A 25,353-nucleotide genomic window follows, 5' to 3' on the forward strand; every position below is an offset into this window, starting at 1 on the left:
AATTTTTCACTTTGCATTTACATTAGCCTTGTAATGTGAAAAACCCACATCTGGAAATCTCAAACTCCCAAGCATTTTGGTTGGCAAAGTTTTTTCAGAATAGAAATGAATTAAGTAACTTCTGCACATGCTGAATCTCCATTGGCTTATTATGAACTAATCTGGGTAAGATGTTAATTCACACTTGCATTTCAGAATTTTTTAAAAGCTTGCAAACCTAATATTCCTTCTTTTCATGTGAAGGCTTGATACATTATAATGTATTGTATTTTATTTACTGTATTTGTTTATTGGGTATGGTGGTTTTTTTTTCCATTTTTTTTGTACATTTTATATTCTGAGCTTTTAATAAATAAAGACATTTAATAAATTACTTCCTAAGAGTAGGCTCAGGGATGTACTATAATAACTTATAAGGAAAGTTTAAAGGGAAACTCCACAAAAACATAACATAAGCTTTTTGAAAAGTAAACAATTTCAAGCAACTTTGCAATTTACATCAGTTAAAAAATATGCAGACTTTTCATGATTTTTAATGGCTTCTGACAGTTCCCTAAGCCTAGCCCCCTGCTCTCCTGCTGATCTGTCTGACTACTTTGCTGAGCTGGCTGACTACTGTTACTTCGTATCAACAGCCATCTGCCCTTAGACTGCATCCTCCAAACTCCCCAATTCCCTGCACATGTGATTTCAATAAAGAACAGAACATCACAGTGCAATGCATTGTGGGTTATGTAGTTCCTGCATGCTGTCCGTAAGCTGTGGAGAAGTTGTTTCAATTTGTAACATCAGTTTAGTCCCTTCTTCCCTACCAGGATTTCAAATGACGCAGGAAGAGAAGAACTTTTAACTAGCTGGATTGCAGCATAGAAAATGGCATTTATTCATACTTTTTAAAGAAACTGGTAATTGTGATATATATATATGTGGTCCTCCTTATCAAATTTTGGTTTGGAAGCCAGAGTTCCCCTTTAAAAAACTTACTTTTCTTTTGAAATTGTTTGTAATTGTTGATCCTGGAATAACATGTTAAATTAAGGTTACATTTAAAAGTGTATCTTTATATACAATAAAGGGGTTATTTATCAAAGTCTGAATTTATCTCAATACTTTCTGCTACAAACCCCGATCAAATCCACTCAGGTTTTTTACGCTTGTGTATTATAAAATTTTCCTGAAAATTTACTTTGCGGGAAAAAATCAGATTTTCACGTTTTTTTCTCATTTTTTTCATCTGAAGTTCATGATTTTTTTTCAGAATCTTCAACCGAAAACTTTGGGTTATTGCACGAAACCCAGTGCACATCAAAAAATCATTGAGACTTCTCCCATTGACTTTTATGTAACCTCAACAGCTCTGTAACGCCGGATATTCAAATTTGGACTTTTCCATCCTCAGGGTTTAATAAATTCTGAAAAATTTGTGATTTTGTCTGATTTTATAAAAAAAAAAAAGCACAATTTTTTTCGTGATTTTTGCATTCGGAGTTTAGTAAATAACCTCCTAAGTATAATGCTCAAACAGAAAAGAAAACTGAATTAGTTAATTGCACAGACATTTTTGAAAGAAACAGTAAAAATATGATTGTACTCTGAAGACAATGGCCGCTGACTATTAGAATAGTTAGGTGCAGTTGATGTCTTTCTTTCAAATAATATTTCTTTCAAATCGTCTCCTCTATAATTTGTCATGCCATTTTACTAAAGCACAAATCAGTCAGATCAGAAACAATTTCATTGTTAAACTGAAAGCTTATTTGCAAAAAATCTGCAAGTGCTCATATCAATTTGCAACTTCTTTTTAAAGGACAATCTTTATTGTATATGTTTTTAATAGTAGTAAATGGTAACCTCATCTGTACCCTACAACACTTATCCCATTGCCTTTTCAGAACATCCAAGCAAGTTATGGTAAAGGAGGACTTTTTAGAAGCACTTTAGGAGCACTCTTTCATAGTATCAGGATAAACATGCCAGTTGATTGGCTTTATAGTGATTTCCTCTCTAGATCAATGAGATTAAGATGACCATGCACATTGCGGAACAACAAAGTATTACTTTAATGTACTACATATCAGGAAGAAGAGGCAACGTTATTCAATTTACAGTATATTTATAGGAGGACAATAAAGTGAATGCCTCTTACAACTTTGAATTTTGCAGTTACAGTCATGATTTTTGCCTTTGTCTAAACAAACTTTAGATTCTGGTTCAAGAATCAGTTCTTGTTTGGTAACAATATTCAACCACATTGGATTACTGTAATGGAATCTGAGCTGGATAACCAAGATGGCGTCCAAGATGGTGGCTCCCTGGTTCCTCACGGACGCAGACGGATGATGTCGACCTCTTCCCACACTCAGATTGGTCGCCGGCGACGGAATGGGCGTCGGCGTCAATAATGGGCGCCGGCGTCAGTCGTACACGTCAGCGCGTCAGTCGCTGACGTCAGCGAGTCCGCGCATACGTCATGACGCCGATGCGTCCAAAATTGGCGCCAAACCTGGGCCTTTATAAGGGAACTCCGGACAGTCATCAGTGCCCAATTATAGGTTTAGTTTACTACTCCTGGGTGTGATTCATTGCAAACTTCTTGTCTATTGTGTACCGACCCTTGCCTGGAATTCTCGACCTTGAACCTCTTCTGCCTGGACTGATCTTGTTGCCTGTTTTTGACCATTCTTCTGTCTCATCCTCTACTGCACTGCGAACTTGGACATTGTTATTTTCCTCCCTTGGTCCTCACTACTCCTGAGGCCTTTGGCCTTACATTATAATTGGGCCATGGACCCGTCGGAGGAGAATCCTGCGCCGCCTGATGTCGGTGGAGCGCTTCGTGGTCTGGCATCCCGCATGCAGTCCTATGAGGTACAGCAATCTCACTTTGGTCAGGCTTTGGAAACCATTCTTGCTAAGCTGTCGGTGCTAACACCTGCCGATCCTATTCCTGCACCGGTACCTGTGGCTCCGCTTCACGCCGCCGAACCCCGCATTCCGGCTCCCCCACTCTACAGTGGTGATCCTACAGCCTGCCGTGGGTTTATTAACCAGTGCGAGGTCCACTTTGCACTCGCACCCAGCCAATTCCTGTCTGAACGAGCCAAGGTGGGCTTCATATTCTCCCGTCTGCAAGGGAAGGCATTGGAGTGGGCTTCGCCTCTATGGGAAAAGGAGGATCCCATTATTGATGATGCCCGAGCCTTCGTCCGGGAACTTCGTGTGGTTTTTGATGCTCCGGGTCGTGCCACTGCTGCCTCCGCACGCCTGTTCCATCTTCAACAGGGAACTCGCTCAGTCTCGGAGTACGCCATTGAGTTCCGCACCCTGGTTGCAGAGACTTCGTGGAACAACGACGGGTATCACGCTGCCTTCTACAACGGCCTGACGATACGTATTAAGTCTGATCTGGTGTCCAGGGAAATTCCATCCCGTTGGGAAGATCTAGTCGCCCTGGCCATAAAGGTAGATACTCGGCAGAGGGAGTTTCAAGCTGAACTCGACAGAGAGCACTCCCCAACCAAAAGATTCCACAGGTTCCAACCTACACTGGCTCCTCGTTTTCAAAGACCCTTCCTTCCCAACCCGGCTTCCACCTTGTCTTCTCCAAATCCTGCGGTTCCTGCCTCTTCTTCCCTGCCTTCGGAAGAACCAATGCAGATCGGACGGGCTCGTCTGACCGAACAGGAAAAGCTTCGGAGAAGGGCTGCTGGACTTTGCCTTTACTGTGGTGGAAAATCCCACTTCGCCTATGAATGTCCAGTGAAGCCGGGAAACGCCAACGCCTAGGTAAGACTGGGGAGACTTACCTGGGTGGAATTGGTTTCTCTCCCCATTCTTCTGCTCAACGCTTCCTCCTTCCTGTGCAGATTCGTTTTGGAACCCAGACGATTTCTTCTGAGGCTTTCCTTGACTCCGGCGCAGCTGAGAATTTCATCGATAAGGTCTTCGCAGAAAGCCATTCCATTCCTCTGCGATCTCTGGCTGTTCCTCTTCGAGCATTGGCGATTGACGATCGCCCACTATCCTCCGCTACAATTTCCCACTCCACCGATGAACTTTCCGTTATTGTGGGATCTATGCACCTTGAAAGATTGTCCTTCCTCCTAATCGATTGTCCTTCTACTCCCATTGTACTTGGTCTGCCCTGGTTGAATATTCATAACCCTGTAATCGATTGGGCTTCTTCTCAGATCTCCCGCTGGAGTTCCTTTTGCCAACAGAACTGTTTACCTACCAAATCTATTATTAAAGTTTCATCTGTGTCTTCCAATTCTTCTTTGCCCCCTGTTTATCAAGCCTTCTCTGATGTCTTCAATAAAAAGTCTGCCGAAATCCTGCCTCCCCATCGTCCTTATGATTGCCCCATCGAACTTCTTCCTGGAACCATGCCTCCCAGGGGTCGCATTTATCCACTGTCTCCTTCTGAAACCTGTGCCATGAAGGAGTACATTCAAGAGAATCTGCAAAGAGGCTTTATTCGTCCTTCTTCTTCCCCGGCTGGAGCCGGCTTCTTCTTTGTAGAGAAAAAAGATGGAGGTTTGCGACCCTGCATTGATTATAGAGGTCTGAATAAAATCACGATTAAGAATCGTTATCCCCTTCCTCTCATCTCCGAGCTGTTCGACCAACTCAAAGGGGCTTGTCTTTTCACCAAGTTAGATCTTCGTGGGGCGTATAATTTAATCCGGATCAGAGAAGGAGATGAATGGAAGACCGCATTCAACACCCGGGACGGGCATTATGAATATCTGGTGATGCCATTCGGTCTCTGTAACGCTCCCGCGGTCTTCCAAGAATTCGTAAATGACATTTTCAGAGATTTACTGGGCCAGTACGTGGTGGTGTACTTGGACGATATCCTTATTTTTTCCAAAAACCTTGCTCAGCATCGTCTTCAAGTCCAAGAAGTCCTTTCCCGTCTGCGGAAAAATAACTTATTTGCTAAATTGGAAAAATGTTCCTTTGAAGTATCGTCCATCTCTTTCCTTGGGTACATCATCTCTCAACAGGGTTTTAGAATGGATCCTGCCAAGATCTCCGCTATCCAGGACTGGCCTCTCCCCACCAGTGTTAAAGCCATCCAAAGATTTATTGGTTTTGCGAATTATTATAGACAATTTATCAAGGGGTTTTCTTCCAAAATTGCTCCCATTCTTTCACTTATCAAAAAAGGGGGTAAGCCTCAGCAATGGCCACCTTCAGCTTTGGAAGCATTCAAGGATCTTAAAACTTCGTTTTCTTCTGCCCCCATTCTTCGACACCCTGAACCATTCCAGCCATTTTTTATTGAAGTCGATGCCTCAGATGTCGGTGCCGGAGCAATTTTGTCCCAAAGAGCGTCTACTGATGGGAAGCTTCATCCTTGTGCTTTCTTCTCTAAAAAATTCACCTCTTCCGAACAAAATTATGATGTTGGAAATCGAGAGTTGCTGGCCGTAAAACTTGCCCTAGAAGAATGGAGACATTTGTTGGAAGGTTCTTCTATCCCTGTGACCATCTATACAGACCATAAAAATCTTGAATATATCCAATCACTCAAACGCCTCAACCCTCGTCAGGCCAGGTGGGCACTATTCTTCTCCCGTTTTAATTTCATTCTTACTTTTCGGCCTGGTGTTAGAAACAGGAAGGCAGACGCTCTTTCCAGAAGTTTTCTCATTGAAGATCTCGCTTCCATCGAACCAGAGTCCATTATACCTCCTACAAAAATCATCGCTGCTCTATTTCCATCCTTGGCCTCCCAGTTATTGTCTGTTCAACCTTCTGCTCCTGTAGGAATCCCTCCTGGTGTTGCCTTTGTCCCCCCTGAACTCCGTCATTCCATTTTGGTTCAGTCCCACAGTTCCAAGCAGGCCGGGCATCCTGGAATCAAGAAAACCACTGAACTTCTGTCTCGTCTTGTATGGTGGCCTTCCCTAAGAAAGGATGTCAAAGACTTTGTTTCTTCTTGCTCTGTGTGTGCTGTATCCAAATCTGGGCGTTCCCCTCCCAAGGGGTTACTCTTACCACTACCCATTCCTTCTCGCCCATGGACTCATTTATCTATGGACTTCATCGTGGACCTCCCTAACTCCTCTGGTTACACTGTTATTTGGGTGGTAATTGACAGATTCACTAAAGTTGCACACTTTACTCCCCTTCGAAAACTTCCCTCTGCTCCTGAACTTTCTTCATTATTCATTAAACACATTTTCCGCCTCCATGGTTTCCCTGCCGAAATTGTCTCTGACCGTGGTTCCCAATTTGTTTCTAAGTTCTGGAAATCCCTGTGTAAAGCCCTTGGTGTTTCTCTTCAATTTTCATCTTCATACCATCCACAGTCTAATGGAGCAGCAGAAAGGGTTAACCAGGCCCTTGAACAGTTTCTTCGATGCCATGTATCACTGTGCCAAGATGACTGGGCGGACCTGCTTCCATGGGCGGAATTCGCACATAACAATGCATTACACGTTTCCTCCGAAAAGTCCCCTTTTTTCTGTATGTACGGTCTTAACCCTTTGGCTTTTCCTCAGGATTTATTACTTACCAATGTCCCTGCCGCCAACGACCAAGCTGCTCACATGTCGGCCATCTGGCACGCCACGGTCGTCAATCTGGAAAAAAGTTCCCTGGTCCAGAAAAGGTTCGCGGATCAAAGAAGAATCCCTTCCCCTTTGTACGCACCTGGCGATAAGGTTTGGCTATCCACCCGAAACATTTGTCTCAAAGTCCCCTCTCCGAAACTTGGTCCCAAGTTTATTGGTCCCTTCTCCATCTCTGAGATCATCAACCCAGTGGCTGTCCGTTTACAACTTCCCTCAGAGATGCGGATTCCAAACGCCTTCCATGTCTCCTTGCTCAAACCTGCAGGTACTTCTTTTTCTTCTTCTTCCTCAGCTCCTGTCTTGGTGGACGGACATCAAGAATTCGAGGTTAAAAGAATCTTGGACTCCCGGATTTCGAGGGGCACCCTACAATACCTCATTGAGTGGAAGGGGTTTGGCCCAGAGGAGTGCTCATGGGTAAGAAATTCAGATGTCCACGCCCCTCTCCTGGTCCAAAAATTCCACCGGCAATTTCCTTCTAACCCAGGTGGTCCGGAGGCCCCCCCTAGGGGGGGGGGGTACTGTAATGGAATCTGAGCTGGATAACCAAGATGGCGTCCAAAATGGTGGCTCCCTGGTTCCTCATGGACGCAGACGGATGATGTCGACCTCTTCCCACACTCAGATTGGTCGCCGGCGACGGAATGGGCGTCGGCGTCAATAATGGGCGCCGGCGTCAGTCGCACACGTCAGCGCGTCAGTCGCTGACGTCAGCGCGTCCGCGCATACGTCAGCGCGTCCGCGCATACGTCATGACGCCGATGCGTCCAAAATTGGCGCCAAACCTGGGCCTTTATAAGGGAACTCCGGACAGTCATCAGTGCCCAATTATAGGTTTAGTTTACTACTCCTGGGTGTGATTCATTGCAAACTTCTTGTCTATTGTGCACCGACCCTTGCCTGGAATTCTCGACCTTGAACCTCTTCTGCCTGGACTGATCTTGTTGCCTGTTTTTGACCATTCTTCTGTCTCATCCTCTACTGCACTGCAAACTTGGACATTGTTATTTTCCTCCCTTGGTCCTCACTACTCCTGAGGCCTTTGGCCTTACAATTACCCATTTTAAAATTAAATTACTTAACAAAGATGAATCCAGAAATACCATAACTTGGATTTGTTTATGGATTTCACAGAAAATGACACATTCATCACACATTCATAAAATAAATAGTTAAATTCAAAACCCTCAGTAATATTTTACTGAGGGTTTTGAGCATTGAGACACAAGCAGAATATTGCTATACAGAAAACTCAGATATTTCTGGTTTTGCAGACAAAATTAATACCTTTGGACTCTAAGTAGTATAATATATTTGGATACAGATATACAGTATGTATAAATAATTGAAATCAGTTTAGATAATACTGTACATACAAGTCTTTGGTTTGGGATGTAAAACTGAAATAAATTGGTATGTTTCTTTTGCAAACTATTATCTGGACTATGCATTCAGTGTAAAATTCTCAGATTTTTATTGACTGATTTTTAACTGAAATTGGAGTCCAATCTTGTTTTTTTGTAGTTCAACAAAGTATCAAATCTATAAAAATATCCAATACAGTGTAAAATGGAGCTCTTTTAATTTGATACAAAAGACTAACAGCAGGTTACTGACTAATTTATTGCCTTCCACATGATGGTTATCATTTTTTGAATGAGAATATTATGTAAAATTACCATAAAATAATTTGTAAGGATGGCAAATATTTCACATTTTCGCAATAGAAAATATGTTTCTAATTTGGAAGCAGATGTTACGTGCATACTTCATCAGCAGCTTTGTAGCATTCTCAGTTTTGGGGTTTTGTTTATGTTGTAAAATAATATTGAGAACTTTAAGATGTAGGTGATTGTGATCCAATGAATCTTTACCTATGGGGACACTAAGGGGCAAATTTATCAAAGGTCGAATTTCGAAGTGAAATATACTTCGAAATTTTACCATTGAATGGCTATACTTCGACTTCGAATATCGAAGTCGAAGTTTTTTTACCGAATTTGACCGTTTTGCGGTCAAAGTAAAATATTTCGATTCGAACGATTTCAGAGATTGATCGAACGATTTTACTTGGACTACAAAAATCTTAGAAAAATGTATTAGAAGGTCCCATAGGCTAACATAGCACTTCGGCAGGTTTAATTTGGCAAACTATTGAAGTCAAAGTTTTTTTTAAAGAGGTTTAAGAGATTGATATATTTAAAGATTTTTACTTCAAATCAAATTCGAAGTAAATTCAAAGTCATAGTATCCTATTCGATGGTCGAGGTATCCAAAAAATTACTTTGAATTTTGAATTTTTTTACTTCGAAAATTCCCTCAAATTCACTTCGACCCTTGATAAATCTGCCCCTAACACTTTTTAAATAAATATTGTGTATACAATTTTATTTGCAGTCTGGCATATTATTTCACTCTATTGACCACATAATACAATATCAGTATGACACTTAATCTGACAAATTAATATTTAAAAACATTTATTAAATTATTGCAAAAATAATAAAAACAGTATTTAAAGAAGAACAGTAGTTCATACCTGCTATGACAGGGAGGCTGGGAGGTAATATAGAGAAAGAAAAGTCTTTTAAATAAAGATCTTTTTGTTTCTTGGTCTTAAAATTGACAACAAGGAAGTGTAACTGTAGCAATGGAGTTAACCATGGCATCCCATTGGATCTTTGCTTTCATTTCTTTTATTGGTATGTAGGTCTGGAAAAACATATTATTTTTTTATCATCTTTAGTATTAGGTTATACAGTCAAACCATGATTTTATATACTCCAATTTTACGTTCTCACTGGATTTTACATATTTTTTACAGTCCCTTTATGTTCTATTGCATTTCAGTGGGAACATTTCCTGAATGTTAAGTATTTTTTCCCATATTTTATATTATCATTTTGCCCTATTTTCCTTAAGCACCCCTGCCACAAGCTTTTACCAAGCCATAAGAAAAGTATATCTCAATCAATTGAAGAAAAAATATGCGTCAGGCAGGTATTTTTTAAAATTTTAAGACAAAATTGTCTATTCTGTTTGCATTTTTATGTTAGAAATAGATTGCGTAAAGAAAATCCTGAAGGAATGAATTTTAAATTAATATGCATGATATTCCACTGCTTTATACACATTCAATATAACACTGCTATTTTTCTGAGACACATATATATATCGTGCCTTGAATTTTCTCGATTGCTTTTTTATCAGGTTTACAAATCAAATCAAATAGGTATATTGTAGAGCTCTGTGATATTATTTTCTCTGCTTATAGCAGAATGTATTGAATTATGCTTGTTTTTGTACTGCTGCTATTCTCTTCACATTGAGTGAGAATGACTGTGGGGGCTGTAAATTCACTTGGCTTACAGCATTACTGGTTAAATCAAAAGCCCCATTCAAGCTTAGAGAAGAGAAAGAGCAAGTGTTCATTACACAAATCAATTTGGTCAAAAGTACAGCACAGTGGGTACTCAACCATTGCTCACATAATATTGTCAACTTAATCATTTAATGCCTCAAAGAAATTTGCATGCCTATTTCCCGGTGAAATAACTTGATTGCTGTACCAGAAAGGAACGACTGAATATTCAGAAATGCACCTTTTTCTTATCACATTTACTACGGCAAGTCCTTTGCATATAAAACTGATACTAGATGTTAAATATTCAATGGTTTCTAAGAGACGAACCCTAGCACTACATTACGTTTAATAGATGTTTCTCACATAAAAAGTTAGTTTTTAATATATACAATTCTGAAAAAGTATTTTATAAATGGAAAATATATCTCATGAAAAAGTTTGGGAACCGCTCTTAATTCTTGGAGTTTTATTTTTCATTGGCTGAGCTTTCAAAGTAGGAACTTCAATTTAACATATTAATATATAACATGCCTTATGGAAACAGTAGCATTTAAGCAGTGACATAAAGTTCATTAGATTAACAGAAAATATGGAATATGCATCATAACAAAAATAAGACAGGTGCATACATTTAGGCATCCCAACAGAGATATTACATCAATACTTAGTTGAGCCTCCTTTTGCAAATGTAACAGCCTCTAGACACCTCCTATAGCCTTTGATGAGTGTCTGGATTCTGGATGGCGGTATTTTTGTCCATTTGTCCATACAAAATCTCTCCAGTTCAGTTAAATTTGATGGCTGCCGAGCATGGACAGCCTGCTTCAAATCTTCCTATAGATTTTCGATGATATTCAAGTCGGAGGGCTGTGATGGCTATTCCAGAATATTGTACTTCTCCCTCTGCATAAATGCCTTTGTAGATTTCGAAGTGTGTTTAGGGGCATTGTCTTGAATATCCAACCTCTGCGTAACTTCAAATTTGTGACTGATGCTTGAACATTATCCTGAAAAATTTGTTTATATTGGGTTGAATTCACCCGACCCTCGACTTTAACAAGGTCCCCAGTCCCTGAACTAGCCACACAGCCCCACAGCATGATGGAACCTCCACCAAATGTAACAGTAGGTAGCAGGTGTTTTTCTTGGAATGCAGTGTTCTTCTTCTGCCATGCAAAGCTCTTTTTGTTTTGACCAAATAACTCAATTTTTGTCTCCAAAACTACAGTGGCTTGTCTAAATGAGCTTTTGCATACAACAAGCGACTCTGTTTGTGGTGTGAGTGCAGAAAGGGCTTCTTTTTCATCACCCTGCCATATAGATGTTCTTTGTGCACATTGTGCTGAATTGTAGAACGATGTACAGATACAGCATCTGCAGCAAGATGTTCTTGCAGGTCTTTGGAAGTGATCTTTGGGTTGCAACATTTCTCACAATCTTCCGCATATGCCACTCCTGTATTTTTCTTGGCCTGCCAGACGTGGGTTTTACAGCATTTGAAATTTGACCCTTGATAAATGTGTCTTTGTATATAGTATCAGGTATTCTTCCCTGTAGATAAAGTGATTGTAATTAGCTAAAGATTTTTGAGTGCATGCATTGTACGTTATTGCAAAATGTTAGTTAAACACAAATGACAGTAGGAGCCTATCATTGTTAGAAAATAAGTCAAAATTTGAAAAGAAGTAAAACAGTAAATTAGCAAAAAGAAAACGTATGAGACAGCAATGTGCGCACAACTGAAATGTGTGTTTCTATCTTTGTGCCTACTTTGCATGTATTAATTCAAGCTGTCTTTTTACCACTATAGAATATAATATGCTATCTTTCACCCTAGATTTTTTTTGCTGCAAGTATTTGATTTAATAAATAAACACTGAGTATTTCACACAATACTTGACAATGGGACATAAACAAAAAAACTGAAAAAAAGACAAAACTCAAGTTACAGCTTTAAGTCCACTAAAAGACCTACCACAAAATTCCCATATACTGAGCAAGACACAAAAGGAGCCTATGAAGGATACTGTTTGGGTAATGTAATTCTTTCGATCTGTCCTTTTCTACAGTGATCTTACTGGCATGGCTAGGGTTAATGGAGTGCTCATTGGCCATTTTTGCAGGGATTTCATGTTACTGGCATGTCTGGGGTTAATTGAACCCTCATTGGCTCTTCTGCAGTTACAACTCTAACAAATCTGAGGTTTCCCACCACTGCTGAAAAATACACTTTCAGTAAAATATTTCTGCTATTGTGTGTGTATGTGTATGCATGTGTCTGGAAAACTAAGCTCCACTGGGGCATGAATGGTTGATGATGGTTACATTCTAACAAGGTGTGTTATATTCTAATCTACCATACTGCAGGTTTACTGGATGTTTAGTATAAAATAGGCTTAAGGTCTGGCAGATATGCGTATTTTAAACGTTAGACTACTTCTTTATGCCTAGGATATTATCCAGATTAAGAATGCCATTTCCTGAAAAATAACTGTAGTGAAAAAGTAGGTGGATAGAAATCAAAGCAAGTATATAAAAATAAATAAAAGGCAATCATAACAAATACAGCATACAATAATACATGTCAAATCTAAATTAAAAAGAACATAATAAATAAGATTAGTGATAAATACAATTACGTTTATCTCACTGTTTAGAGGTAAAATGTTGACATTCAAATCCTAATCTACAGCATGTAGTGCTAAATAGAAGCAAAATAATGTTTTTTTAGAGACGTAGGAGTATTCGGGCAGAATTAATATATTCATTGCTGCCTTAACATACCTATGAGTATATACACATTTGTACACTCATGGATTAGCTCAAATGGACTTTCTTTGATCATGTTTGCAAAGTACAGGGTTGTGTAAAGTAATTCAGTACATTCATTAGTAACTCTGATATACACACACTAGTGATACTCACATTTTACACTTTAATTAATGTAATTGTGATTTATAAGCAAAGGGAAATCAGGAAAGAAAACCTTGCTGTCTCTTACATTATGCAGCTCATTCATGACTCTTTATAATATGTAAAAATTATTATTAATAATTATGACAATATGTGTACTTTTTGGTGTAAACTTATATTGGTTTATTATGTTGGCTTTGAAGAAGCCAACATACTTTTCTACTAGTTCAGCTGGTTCTTCTTCTTCTTCTTCTTATTAGCGCCCCCCATTTTCTAAACGCTACTCCTCCTACAGTTTTAGGGGTACAAGCGCAAACTTTCCACACCTATTCGCCTTATAGCAAAGTACGTTGCTTGTGCTTTCGTAAGCGATCCCACCCACTGCGCCCGTGCGGCGGACCACCGAAGACGCCTTTTTTCGTATTGACTTTGACAGGGAAAATTTTCAAATCGCTGCCGCTCGTACAGTTTTGAAGCTACACTCCCCAAACTCGGACCACATATTGTTGGTGCCACCCCGGATAAAAATATGTATTTTGGGGGGGGCACCCCAAAGTGGGCGGAGCTACCAACAGCCAATGAAATTTTAGCAATTTTCTAAACGCTACTCCTCACAGAGTTTTAGGAGTACAATTATGAAACTTTGCACACTTGTTCGGCTCATACCCGAATAGGTTGCTTGTGCTCTGTTAAGCAATCCCACCCTCTGTGGCCCTGTGGCGGCCCCCCAAAGACCCCATTTTTTCCCATAGACTTTCATTGGAAAATTTGAAACTTTTGCCACTCGTACAGCATTAAAGTTACACTCACCAAACTTGGGTCACTTAGTCATGGGGTCAACCTGAAAAGTTCTGTCACATTTTGGGGACTCCAAAAAGTGGGCAGAGCAACAAACAGCCAATCAGATTTTCCCTATTGACTTCAATGAGAAAATGTCAAACACTGTCATTCCCACAGTATTAAAGCCAGAGACCCAAAACTTGGCACCATGGGTCACTGGGGTTAAAATTTTGAAAAGTGGGCGGAGTCTACCACAGCCAATCAAATATTAGCCATTTGTTTCAATGGGAAAAGTTAAAACTGTCGCTGCTCTTAGATTGTTCATGGGAGGGTCGTCAAACTTGGCACAGTTGGTCACTGGAGGACCGGGATCAAAATCTGGAAAAGTGGGTGGAGCCAAAAACAACCAATCAGATTTCTTTGATGATTTCAATGGGAAAAATTAAAATTGCTGCCATTTGCACGTTATTGATGTCATGGACCTCGAATATCACAAATGTGGTCACTGGGGGTTTGCACTTCAAAGTTAGGAAAAGTGGGTGGAGCCACCAACAACCAATCAAATGTCATTCATTGATTTTCAATAGAAAAACATAAAATTGCTGCCATTTTTACATGTTAAATGTCATGATTCCGAAACCTTAAAGTGTTACTCACTTGGTGACTCTGGTTCAGAATTAGGAAAAAAAGGGGGCAGGGCAACAACAGCCAATCGGATTTCAGCCATTGACCTTAATGAAAAACGGCAAATTGCTGCTATTATTACGGCGTACATGCCAAGTGTCCCAAACTCAGCACAATTACTCACTGGGTGACTGAGGTCAAAATTTAGGAAAAGTGGGCGGAGCCAATAACAGCCAATCAGATTTTACCTATTGACTTCAATGTAAAAGTTTCAAATACTGCCATTCTCACAGTTTTAAAGCCAGAGGCCCCAAACTTGGTACAGACCATGACTGGGGTTAAAATTCGGAAAACTGGGTGGAGCTTAAAACAGCCAATCAAATGTTACCTATTGCTAATCAATGTCAATATATAAGTTGCTGCCATTCTTTCACAGTTAATGGCAGGGACATCAAACTTGGCACAGTCGGTCACAGGGGGACTGGGATTCAAATTTTAAAAGTGGGTGGAGCCAAAAACAGCCAATAAGGTTTTTGGATTGATTTTAATGGTACAATTTTATCTGCTTCAATTTTCACCGTTTTAAACCAGATTCTACCAACTTTGTGTACTCTCTATGCACCAGGGGCGACTGGCCCCAACACCTCTTGCGTTTCAAAGCCAACATCTTGTGGTTTCTTCAGAAACGACACCATCTAGTTCATTATTATTCCTCATGGTCATATCCCAATGGTGAAATGTGTGCCTGAAAATTTTACTTCAGTAGGGACATTTTGCTAAATTAACTGAACCTTTTGTGGTTTGCCCTTTTTGGCAATGCTGTTTCTTGTGGACCCTGAATTAAAAAGAGATTACTTAGGTCTCTTGTTTGAAAACAGTGCATGCAGGCTATCTACGACTTGATAGTTTTGAAAAATGTATGAATACTAATGACTTTAATCATAGTGTTGACCAAGGACATATTTATGTAAATATGTACATTTATTCTCATAAACACATGCATATACCTGGTTATGAGTTATTAGAGAAAAAAATAATAATGGCCATTTTAGATCTAAAGCTACTACCTCCCTGATACTCATCCTTCCAATGGGTCTGGCATCTGTGTCCTCACTGCTCAAACTCCAGGAACTCTCTGCCTAACTTAGCCTGCTCAATTAACCTAAAGACTAACCATACTGTTGGTGCATTTGTCAGATTCTGATTAGTCAGTGAACAATAAGTGGTAATGGAATCTTGAGGCAGTCCAATCCAAAAAAAAATGTATGGTGGGTAATGGAGCTTGAGGGGAAAGTTACTTGATTTACAATTATCCTTGGGCAAAGGGAAAGTGACATAGCAACTGTGTGCTCAATAGGATGTGTTTGAGTCTTGCATGTGTTGTATCCTGGTAACATCTAAGATGTAAATCACACAACATTCTCAGATACACAACAAAACATATGGAAATATATACGCACAGTGTATATAATAAATATATGATACAGGCAAGTCTCCCTAAGTAGGGATGTAGCGAACTGCCGATTTGGTGTTCGCGAACGCCGTTCGCGAACACCGGCAAAAAATACGAACGTTCGCGAACAGTTCGCGAACTTCGAACACCCGCTAAAATCGTTCGATTCGAACGATCGAAGGATTTTAATCGTTCGATCAAACGATTTTCATTCGAATCGAACGATCGAAGCATTCGATCAAATGCTTTTCATTCGATCGATTGCTTACAATCGTTCGAACGAATGGAAATCGTTTGATTTTTAGCGGTCGAAGGAATTCGAATGGTCGAATGGTCGAACGATTTGTATTCGAATTGAACGCGAACGCAAAATGCGAACGTCGCGCGACGTTCGCAAACATTCGGCGGACGCGAACGGTCGAAGTTCGCGCGAACAAGTTCGCCGGCGAACAGTTCGCTACATCCCTATCCCTAAGGTAACAAAAGTATTCCTAAAAAAGGGTGTCAAGTAGCCATTGCATAAAAGAAAGAATCCTTATGTTGTGTAGTTACGCAGTGCCAGCTCAGAGCCCGAAAGGGGAATGTAATAAAAGTTGGACTGTGGGTCCTGTATAAACACTAGCCATTGTTCTAAAAAAAAAATCACAAATTAGTTGCTATTGGTTACTGAACAGGTGCAAATTTGCCCAGTGTTTACAAATGAGCCCAGTTTAGGACTGGGGTGTGTGGCGTCCACTGGGGCTGTCACATCAGGGCCCCCCACCCATTGAGAGCCTCCACCCATTGTATGCCCACCGTGGATACGAGCTCCAGCAAAAACAACCTGCCTTAACCTTCTGCACATGTGTGCCCGCATTTGCAAATTGCAAACATTTGTTCTTATTTTTGCTATTATTTAATTAAATGAAATGTATGTTTTCACTTTTAGATGATATATTTTAGCAGGGGTAAGAAGAGACTGTTAATTGATAGAGAATAGGTGTATGGATAATAGATCCAAAGTTAATATAAGGGTAATAGGAATTGAAGTCACTTCAACCGATGTTTAACATAATATCAAGGAACATATTATCAAGTATAAATCAAGCTGAAACCTATAGTTCAGTCATATTACTTGATAAAACTTTTGCTCAGCTACCCCATTAAATGCAAGGAAATTGTAAAGTCTCTAGAAATCTGACTCCACCTCTGTTTCTGCAACTGGGGCTACAAGCTTTGAAATAGTTTTTCTATCACAGAATACCAAAATTACCAAAAAAAAAAACAAAAAACAATGAACAGTGGGCAAATTTGCACCTGGGCAGTAACCCATAGCAACCAATCAGTGATTAGCTTTTTCAAACAGCTGCTAGTTGAGCACTGAAAGCAATCATCTGATTGGTTGCCAGGGGCAAATTTGTCCACTGTTTATAAATGAGCCCCAGTATGTCCTCTCTTCCTAATATTTGACAGTGTTATCATAAAGCCAAATATTACAGTGTCTTCCTTATGTAAGATGATAATTTAATTGCTCATCTACTTCAAAATTCTAGTACAGTAAATTTTAAGGAGGGTGTAGCTCACCTTTAAATGTGTCATTTTAAACTTTTATTAGTCCTGGAATAATATACTGAACATGAGCAGTTGAATATTTTGCCTACTGCAACCTGCATCGTAGAAAATCTCCTTTTAAAATTAAAATACAGACTCATTTTGGAGAAAGGATGTGTTTCATAAATATTGATAATCATAAATTGGTATTGGTGCCAAAACAAAAGTTTCATTTTTATTAGGTACAGATTATCTATAAAAAGGTGTCTAAGCATGAGCTCTAATTAATATTATTACACAGGGGTATGTAGACTCAGCATTTGCAACATTTTAGATTTTTTTCCAACAGAGATGTGATATTGTATAATAAACTATACTGCATTAGAAGTGCCATAATATTAAATATGATCAACAAAAATCAGTGCAGCAATGTTATGAGCACTCTATATGCTTATGAGCCAGTGATTTTCTTGTTATAGTGGCTGCTCTATCACTGGCTGGTACAGCACCCAAAGCTCTCTAGACATCGCTCATCAATAATGTCCTAATATAAATACTTGTTTGTCTGGGTTTTTAAATTAAAAAGTTAATTTCAGTAGAACACAAAAAAATCTGTAGAGAGTCATGTGGAAAATGAGTGGACATGACCTTTTTGATGGAAATGACAAACGATATGTCACACCTCAAGTACTATGAAATTACTTGATGTTATAATCAGCAACACACAGTAATACACACACATAAAGAATGCTGTTATAATGAATTACAATAAATGTGTAGATGATTTCAATTCAACAGTAAAAAAACATGTATTTAATGGGGTTTTTTTTACTTCCCCTGTTTGCTAAATTAATTTCCTATTTCCCAAACTATAAAGAAGTGATGTGTCACATAATGATGAGTGATGGGTGAATCTGACACAATTGTATTCACAGAAAATTCACAAAATGGAGAAAATTTCACTGAAATGCATTGAAGTTGCAAATTGCGCAACAAATTTTTGACATGTAACCAATTTTTTCACCCATTGGAGTCTATCTGATTGTAAGAACAGGGACATGTAAAGTACAGATCAAAAACAGGGCTGTTAAATAAGCCCACTCTATAATTTATCTTAAATGGTGGCTTATATAAGTATATATACTTATATATAAGCCAAAATGCCTTTATTTCAACGTTTCGGCTCTAACACTAAAGGCATTTTGATTTTTGCACCTGACAAGTCCTCGGAGTGCAGTTTGTGTGATGTGAATATAGTGATATTTTTACCAGCACCCAGGTGGATGACTTTTGGTAGAGAGTGCACCTGACTAGGATTGTTCTAGATAGATATATATATATATATATATATATATATATATATATATATATATATATATATATATATATATATATATATATCGATGCGTTGCAAACTAAGGGAACTTGAATGGCAATAGATGCAGATTTTAGAAACATGTTTTGGTGCAATTCAGAGCTGCCTAAACAAATATCTATGTGTGGGCATTGTGAGCAGTTTCAGATGGATTACCTCTTGATGTGGCCCATGGACCCATGGTCAAGCATTTTTATAAACTGTTGTATGATTCCATTAAATTTGGAACTTTCTGGCTATAGGGTTTCCAGATAACAGATCCCATACCTTGATGTAAAGGTATGGGATCTGTTATCTGGAAACCCTATAGCCAGAAAGTTCCAAATTACAGAAAGGCTGTCTCCCATAGACTCTATTTTATTCAAATAATCAATTTTTTTTTAAAAATTTCCTTTTCCTCTGTAAAAATAAAACAGTAGCTTGTACATGATCCAAACTAAGATATAATTAATCCTTATTGAAAACCATCCCATTGTGCTTATTTATTTTATTTTTTTATGTTTTCATGATTTTCTAGTAGACTTAAAATATAAAGCTCCAGATTACAGAAAGCCCCATTATCTGGAAAGATGCCCAGGTCCCAAGCATTCTGGATAATAGAATCTGCCATACCTGTACTGACAATAAATGTGGGGCAATTGAGCAATTGCTGATCATAATATTTTTTTTTAATTCAGGGCCACTATGGAGCCCAAAATAAAAGTCTCCACTCAAAAATATAAAATAAATATAAATAAATAAATATAAAATAAATCTTGCAGCATTTAAAGTATAAAATAGACATTCTAGGTGGATGAGTAATATCAATCATACAAATATATTCTTTATAAAAGTTGTAGTAAGAACAATATTAATATTTTTAACAGACATGCAATGATCTTATATAATTAGCAGTCTGAGAGTTTAAATCCATAGCATGGTTTGATGGCAGCAAGAACAAAAAATGTATACTTTGGCACTTTGAAACCAAAACAAAAGCAACATGATTAAGGGCAAGTTTCACTGTTATAAACAAGGGGGCATTGACATGCCCCAGGAAGGTGGGCACAACTTCAGTAGAGGTTATTTTAAAAATGCTTTATTTAAAAAAAAGTTTGGTTGGAAAAAGCTTTATAATGGCACAGATTGTAATATTTGGACATTTGTTTAAAGGTGAATATAGCCTCAGCTAGACTGGCAATCAAGATACTTATGCAGTTAACTGAAAATACTGTACTAGACACACACACACACATATACATTTACTACAAACATGCTATACGCATATTTATATAACAACTAGAAAAGTACTGTTTATTTTAATGTGTAACAATAAATTTATAGACCTAAATAATTCTCAATATATGAATGTGTACATTCCAGTATATACAGTACAATGCTATAGTTAGGGATGGCCTATCAGCTGCAGATGTGTTAAACTGTTGTTTTTCTATTATACATGATATTTTAATTTATTTCTATAACAGTAGATACTAGGGGAGTGATGAATCAAGGTTTGAATTAAATTTTTGCCACAATTTCAATTTTTTTGCACAAAATCTCACAAATTTGAGTTATACATTCAAAAACTCAAATGTTTGGTATGTATTAAGCAAAAAAAAACATTGAAAGTAAAAAATAGGCATCTAAAAGTTGGCGAGTTCATGTAGAAGTCAATGGGAGTTCTAGGCAAAATTCAAGCCTTTTTTTATCATTAAAGTTTTCACATTTTTACTTGCGTTTTTGAGTTTGTAAATTGACAAATTTGAGTTTTTTTTAAGCCTATAAAAAGTGAAAAGTTGAAATATTCCGATTCAGATTTTTTCATAAATAAACAAACATTTTAATTTAATTATGCTTATTCGAAGTATAAAAAACTGTAAACCTCACAAATTTGAATTTTGATCAATAGACCTCTATATTTGAATCTTTCTTTTTTTTTCAATTATATATGTAATAGATATTATTATTGTCACTAGCAATCAGTAGAGTTAATATCAGAAATGTAACAGCAGCTCTGTGATAGCTATAATGATGTGCTCATGTATTTTTTAACAAAACATTCCTAATATTGTATTTCTCTGTGTTTGCTTCACAGCAGACAGATGATGCAGCACAGCCTGATGGACAGCAACACACACAACTTTCTGAAAACACAGACAACAAAACACAACCTAAGAGACTTCATGTTTCAAATATCCCCTTCAGATTCAGAGACCCAGATCTTAGACAAATGTTTGGGGTAAGCTGAATTCATATTTACAAAAAAAGTCTTCATTTAAAAAGGTTAGGGTTCTAAATATATCAATTCAGAACTGTTAAAATGCAAAAAAACCCTAAATGTACCACCTGCAACCCTACAGGTGTTATGTACATGCAGTGGGTTGTCTTTATAGATTATTGCTCTGGGCAAAATAGCTCTTATTGGTGGCCCTAAGGAGTGTGATTTTGTTCAATGGCATCCAGAGAACTAATAAATAACCCTCATTGTTCTATTGCCTTCATTTGCTGAAATGCCTATAATGCTCTTTTGCAAAAGTTTAGAATTTGTAGATCATATCATGCTTCGTAAAGCAATATTATCATTAAGTAGATAGTATGCTCACTCTTCCCTTTTCATGAACCAATTATAACCAAAAACAATATGCTTTGATATCACATAATATAGTATAATTTAAATTGAATTTGTAAATCGTGAATTGCCTGAATATCAGAACAATTTTCCTGACAGTAAGGGAAATGAATGGACCCCATTTACCAAACCAAATCAATGTTCCAGCTTACCAGAATGGATTTGAATGTATTGCGCAGTCGAGCACAGGAGTTAGGTGTTAGAGATTGGAACTGCTGAAAAATGAATCCCTAGAAATTAATCAAAATTGTGTTATAATTATGCATTGTCAAATAATGGGTGCTAAATGATTAATATAATTTTTAGTTTTCCTCTTTTCAGTGTGAAAAAGAGCTTGGAGAACTGGAATATAATCATTATTAATGCTTAGTAAAAAGAAATGCCATTATAAATCAGCCCCACAGTCATTCATTTCCTTCCTAAATATACAGTAATCTTCCAATATTACAAAAACATAATAAATGTAACTGTGCCATTAATACAGTTTTTTCTTCTACCTAGAATACATATAAGTTATTCATTTTTAGTTTCGTTATTAGTTGTCTTAAATGATGTTGAAATCACAAAAATAAATTTTACAATATAACAAAGAGTTGAAAAACAATTTTTAAATGTTTAAAATTTGTACAATTTGTATATTTTATTTTTAAATTGCTGAATCACTACTGTGTCTGGGTCTTGGGGCTGTGGTAAATTTCTTGACTATAGAATCCTACTTGTCATCATAAAATGGGTTTCTTCCAGGGACAATAATATGTAAGATTTGTGATGCACAGTTGCTGTTGTCACTCATATAACTGCTTGTAGGTATGTGTAGTTTATTATTTTACAATTATTATTCTGTGATAAAAGCAACAACAAAGATTATTTGATTCCTGTATCACAAAACAGCCGTTTACTTTGTCCTCTGTTCTTTAAGATGTATCAAAAGGTAAAAAGATAAGCCAACTTGATTCTTGTTCTTTAACTCAAAGTTCTTGTTTAGGAACTATGATAGCTTTCAAAACTAGAAAAACATTACAATGAAATTCATGACAGAAAATTACATCATAAAAAGATTTTGTGTGTTCCTCCAGTTTTATTTTGACTCATATAAAGTTTTTGATACAGTACATGGAGTATTATTACTACATTGTATTAGAATACCATAAAATAACTACTATTTTTTCTTTTCTTTGCTCTTCCTTCCCTCCCTCAACCTACCCTTTCCCCCTTCCCCTCCCATCAACCCAGTTCAAACTTTCTCTCTTTGTAAACTGTATAATTTTTTTCCCTGCAAACTACGATTTCTTTACTATATCACTACTGTAAGAAAATGATAATGCTGTTGAATGTACATGCGTTTGAATTGCATCTCAATAAAAAATATAAGTTACAAAAAAAAAAGAATACCATAAAATATATTTCTTTATTTTTTCTCTGCAGCAATTCGGTAAAATCTTAGATGTTGAAATCATTTTTAATGAACGGGGCTCCAAGGTAAGGATTTCATTTTATATTTATATATATATAAATAATATATATATATATAAACTTAGTTCCTGTGTAAAATGTATAAAGAAGCAATAGAAATGAATCAGATGAAAATTGAGCATAGGACTGGCCAGATATGAGATGACTTTGACGTAGTTGGCCAGCTTAAATATATTGCAATATATGGACAAAAAATCCCTTTTTTGTTTAAAGGGCAAGGCATTTTTTAGTAGCTGTATGCACAAAATGTCTCAATGTCTAAAATATATTGATAATGGGTTGAGTGCAGAGGTCCTCTTGTATTTGTCTATTTATATATATATATATATATATATTTATATACACATATATAATATCATGTAAAGCAAGGCACTCGCAAATCTTAAAATTTGGTGAAAAAGAGATTCAGGGGCCGATTCACTAACTTCAAGTGAAGGATTCGAAGTAAAAAAATTTCTAATTTCGAAGTGTTTTTTTGGGCTACTTCAACCATCGACTACGACTACGACTACGACTTCGAATCGAATGATTCAAACTTAAAATCGTTCGACTATTCGACCATTCGATAGTCGAAGTACTGTCTCTTTAAGAAAAAACTTCGACCCCCTAGTTCGCCATCTAAAAGCTACCAAACTCAATGTTAGCCTATGGGGAAGGTCCCCATAGGCTTTCCTAAGTTTTTTTGATCGAAGGATACTCCTTCGATCGTTGGATTCAAATCCTTCGAATCGTTCGATTCAAAGGATTTTATCGTTCGATCGAAGGAATAATCCTTCGATCTTTCGATCGCACTATTTGCGCTAGATTCCTTCGACTTCGATATTCAAAGTCGAAGGATTTTAATTCCCAGTCGAATATCGAGGGTTAATTAACCCTCGATATTTGACCCTTTGTGAATCGGCCCCAAAGTTTATTTGTTATTCCAACATTTCAGTCTTCCTTGAGACCTTTGTCAAGGGTCTCAAGGAAGACTGAAACTTTGGAATAGCAGTGTTTGCAGCTATTTTACCTTTTTCTATTTATGTATAAATATATATATATATATATATATATATACACTCAGTTACAACTTCCAAATTACATAAAAATCAGTAAACATAAATTATCTTGGCTTCTGAACAACTGAGTACAACACCATATTGACCTTCTGTGTACTATACCATATTGGCCGCCTTGCCTTTTTATCTGAACTTCTGATCCCACTTGCACCTGCCATCCTCTTCGTGTCCAGAATAGTGCTAAAACCCTTTGCATCTCGTGCTTTCTGTCACACAGCAACCACACTATGGAGCTATTTAGCAATAATAGTATTAGAGGCATCTTCCCTTAATGTTTTTAAATGCAGACTCAAGACATTTCTGTTCACTCAAGCTTATTCATTACAATAAGAAACATCCTTTCAATCCATATTGTAACACAAGCTTTGAATCCCACGGGAGAAAAGAGTTATAAATTTTAATAGTCTGAAAATATTAAGGAACATGCAACACTTGAAAATGGGTTTGCAACATGAAGGCTAACTAGATCCTTTAGGGCTATAAGGTCATCTAATCTGCCTATTTTTCACATGAATAGGCTAATTCATGGCCTGTGTTTAGGGATCCTATACTTGATCCAGTCATGTCATATATTATCTCACAATACTGGAGGGCAGTCACCCAGTACTGTCATGTATATGGGGTTGTTACCCAATCTTTTGCAAAAAAACTGTAATTCAGCAGAGATGAAATAACCACATAACCTGTTACTCAGGCTAGTGCAATTTGGTTATTCATGTATGTGCTGAAATGTCACACTATTTGTCTTGTCTGGCAATGGGCTTAACAATGAAATATCAAGAAATATGTAGTCACATGTTGAGACAATTTTTTTTAGCTCTGTGCAAAGATAGGATTTCTTCAAATGAAAATGGAATTTGGTTCATTTGGTTTATTAGCTTGCCAAAAAATATTAGGATGAGTTGCATACTAAAGGGCCCATTTAGTAACATTTGAATTTCATGTTTTCTCTTGAATCATGAAAAATTTGTGGTTTTCCTATATTTCTAAAAGCTTGAAAATGTTGAGGTTTATTAAGTCTTAAAACCATGAAAACCTTGAAGGTAAAACTTTGCCAAGTAAAAGTTGTTGTGGTACTATTTATAAGAGCTGTGCTGATCTTTTTCAACCAATTTAAATCAATTTACATTTTTAGAGGTTTTCAAGTTTTTTCTCTGAAATACTGAAATTGTTAGAAATTTTTGAGGTATTCATATTTTTAGAGCATTGCTCAGTGCTGTTTTTATCAATACATTTTATATTTGCATTTTTTAATAAATTCAATCACAATAATAGATTTAGAGTTTGTAGGGGTTATGTAATTAAAGGCACTAAGTTTGCACAGGGGCAGTAACCTATAGCAACCAATCAGCAGGTAGAATTTCCTGGTCACATGTTTAAAAGCAAACATCTTATTGGTTGCTACTGTTTACTGCTCCTGGGCAAACTTAGTGCCTTTTATTACATGTGGGGGTGTGAATTTTGTCATGGTGTTTCAAAAACCACTAAAACCACTAAAATCCAACCTTTAACAAATAATTTATTAAATAGCCTCCACGTGTATACATTAGCATATTTGCTTCCCTTGAAAGAAATAATCGAGAACTTT

General features: G+C 37.3%; 1 protein-coding gene across 5 annotated transcripts in view; it reads left to right on the forward strand.

The window, feature by feature from the left end:
* Positions 1 to 25,353, forward strand: part of LOC121398856 (RNA binding protein fox-1 homolog 1-like) — a 351,364-nt gene that overhangs the window by 206,774 nt on the left and 119,237 nt on the right. For all 5 annotated transcript variants that reach the window (XM_041578303.1, XM_041578304.1, XM_041578305.1 and 2 more), the window contains exons 3-4: positions 20,701 to 20,844; positions 22,660 to 22,713. In XM_041578303.1, the coding sequence (XP_041434237.1) occupies positions 20,701 to 20,844; positions 22,660 to 22,713 (198 nt within the window). The remainder of the gene's footprint in view (positions 1 to 20,700; positions 20,845 to 22,659; positions 22,714 to 25,353) is intronic.

The sequence above is a fragment of the Xenopus laevis genome, chromosome 9_10S (genome assembly GCF_017654675.1).
Source record: "Xenopus laevis strain J_2021 chromosome 9_10S, Xenopus_laevis_v10.1, whole genome shotgun sequence".
Lineage (NCBI taxonomy): Eukaryota > Metazoa > Chordata > Amphibia > Anura > Pipidae > Xenopus > Xenopus laevis.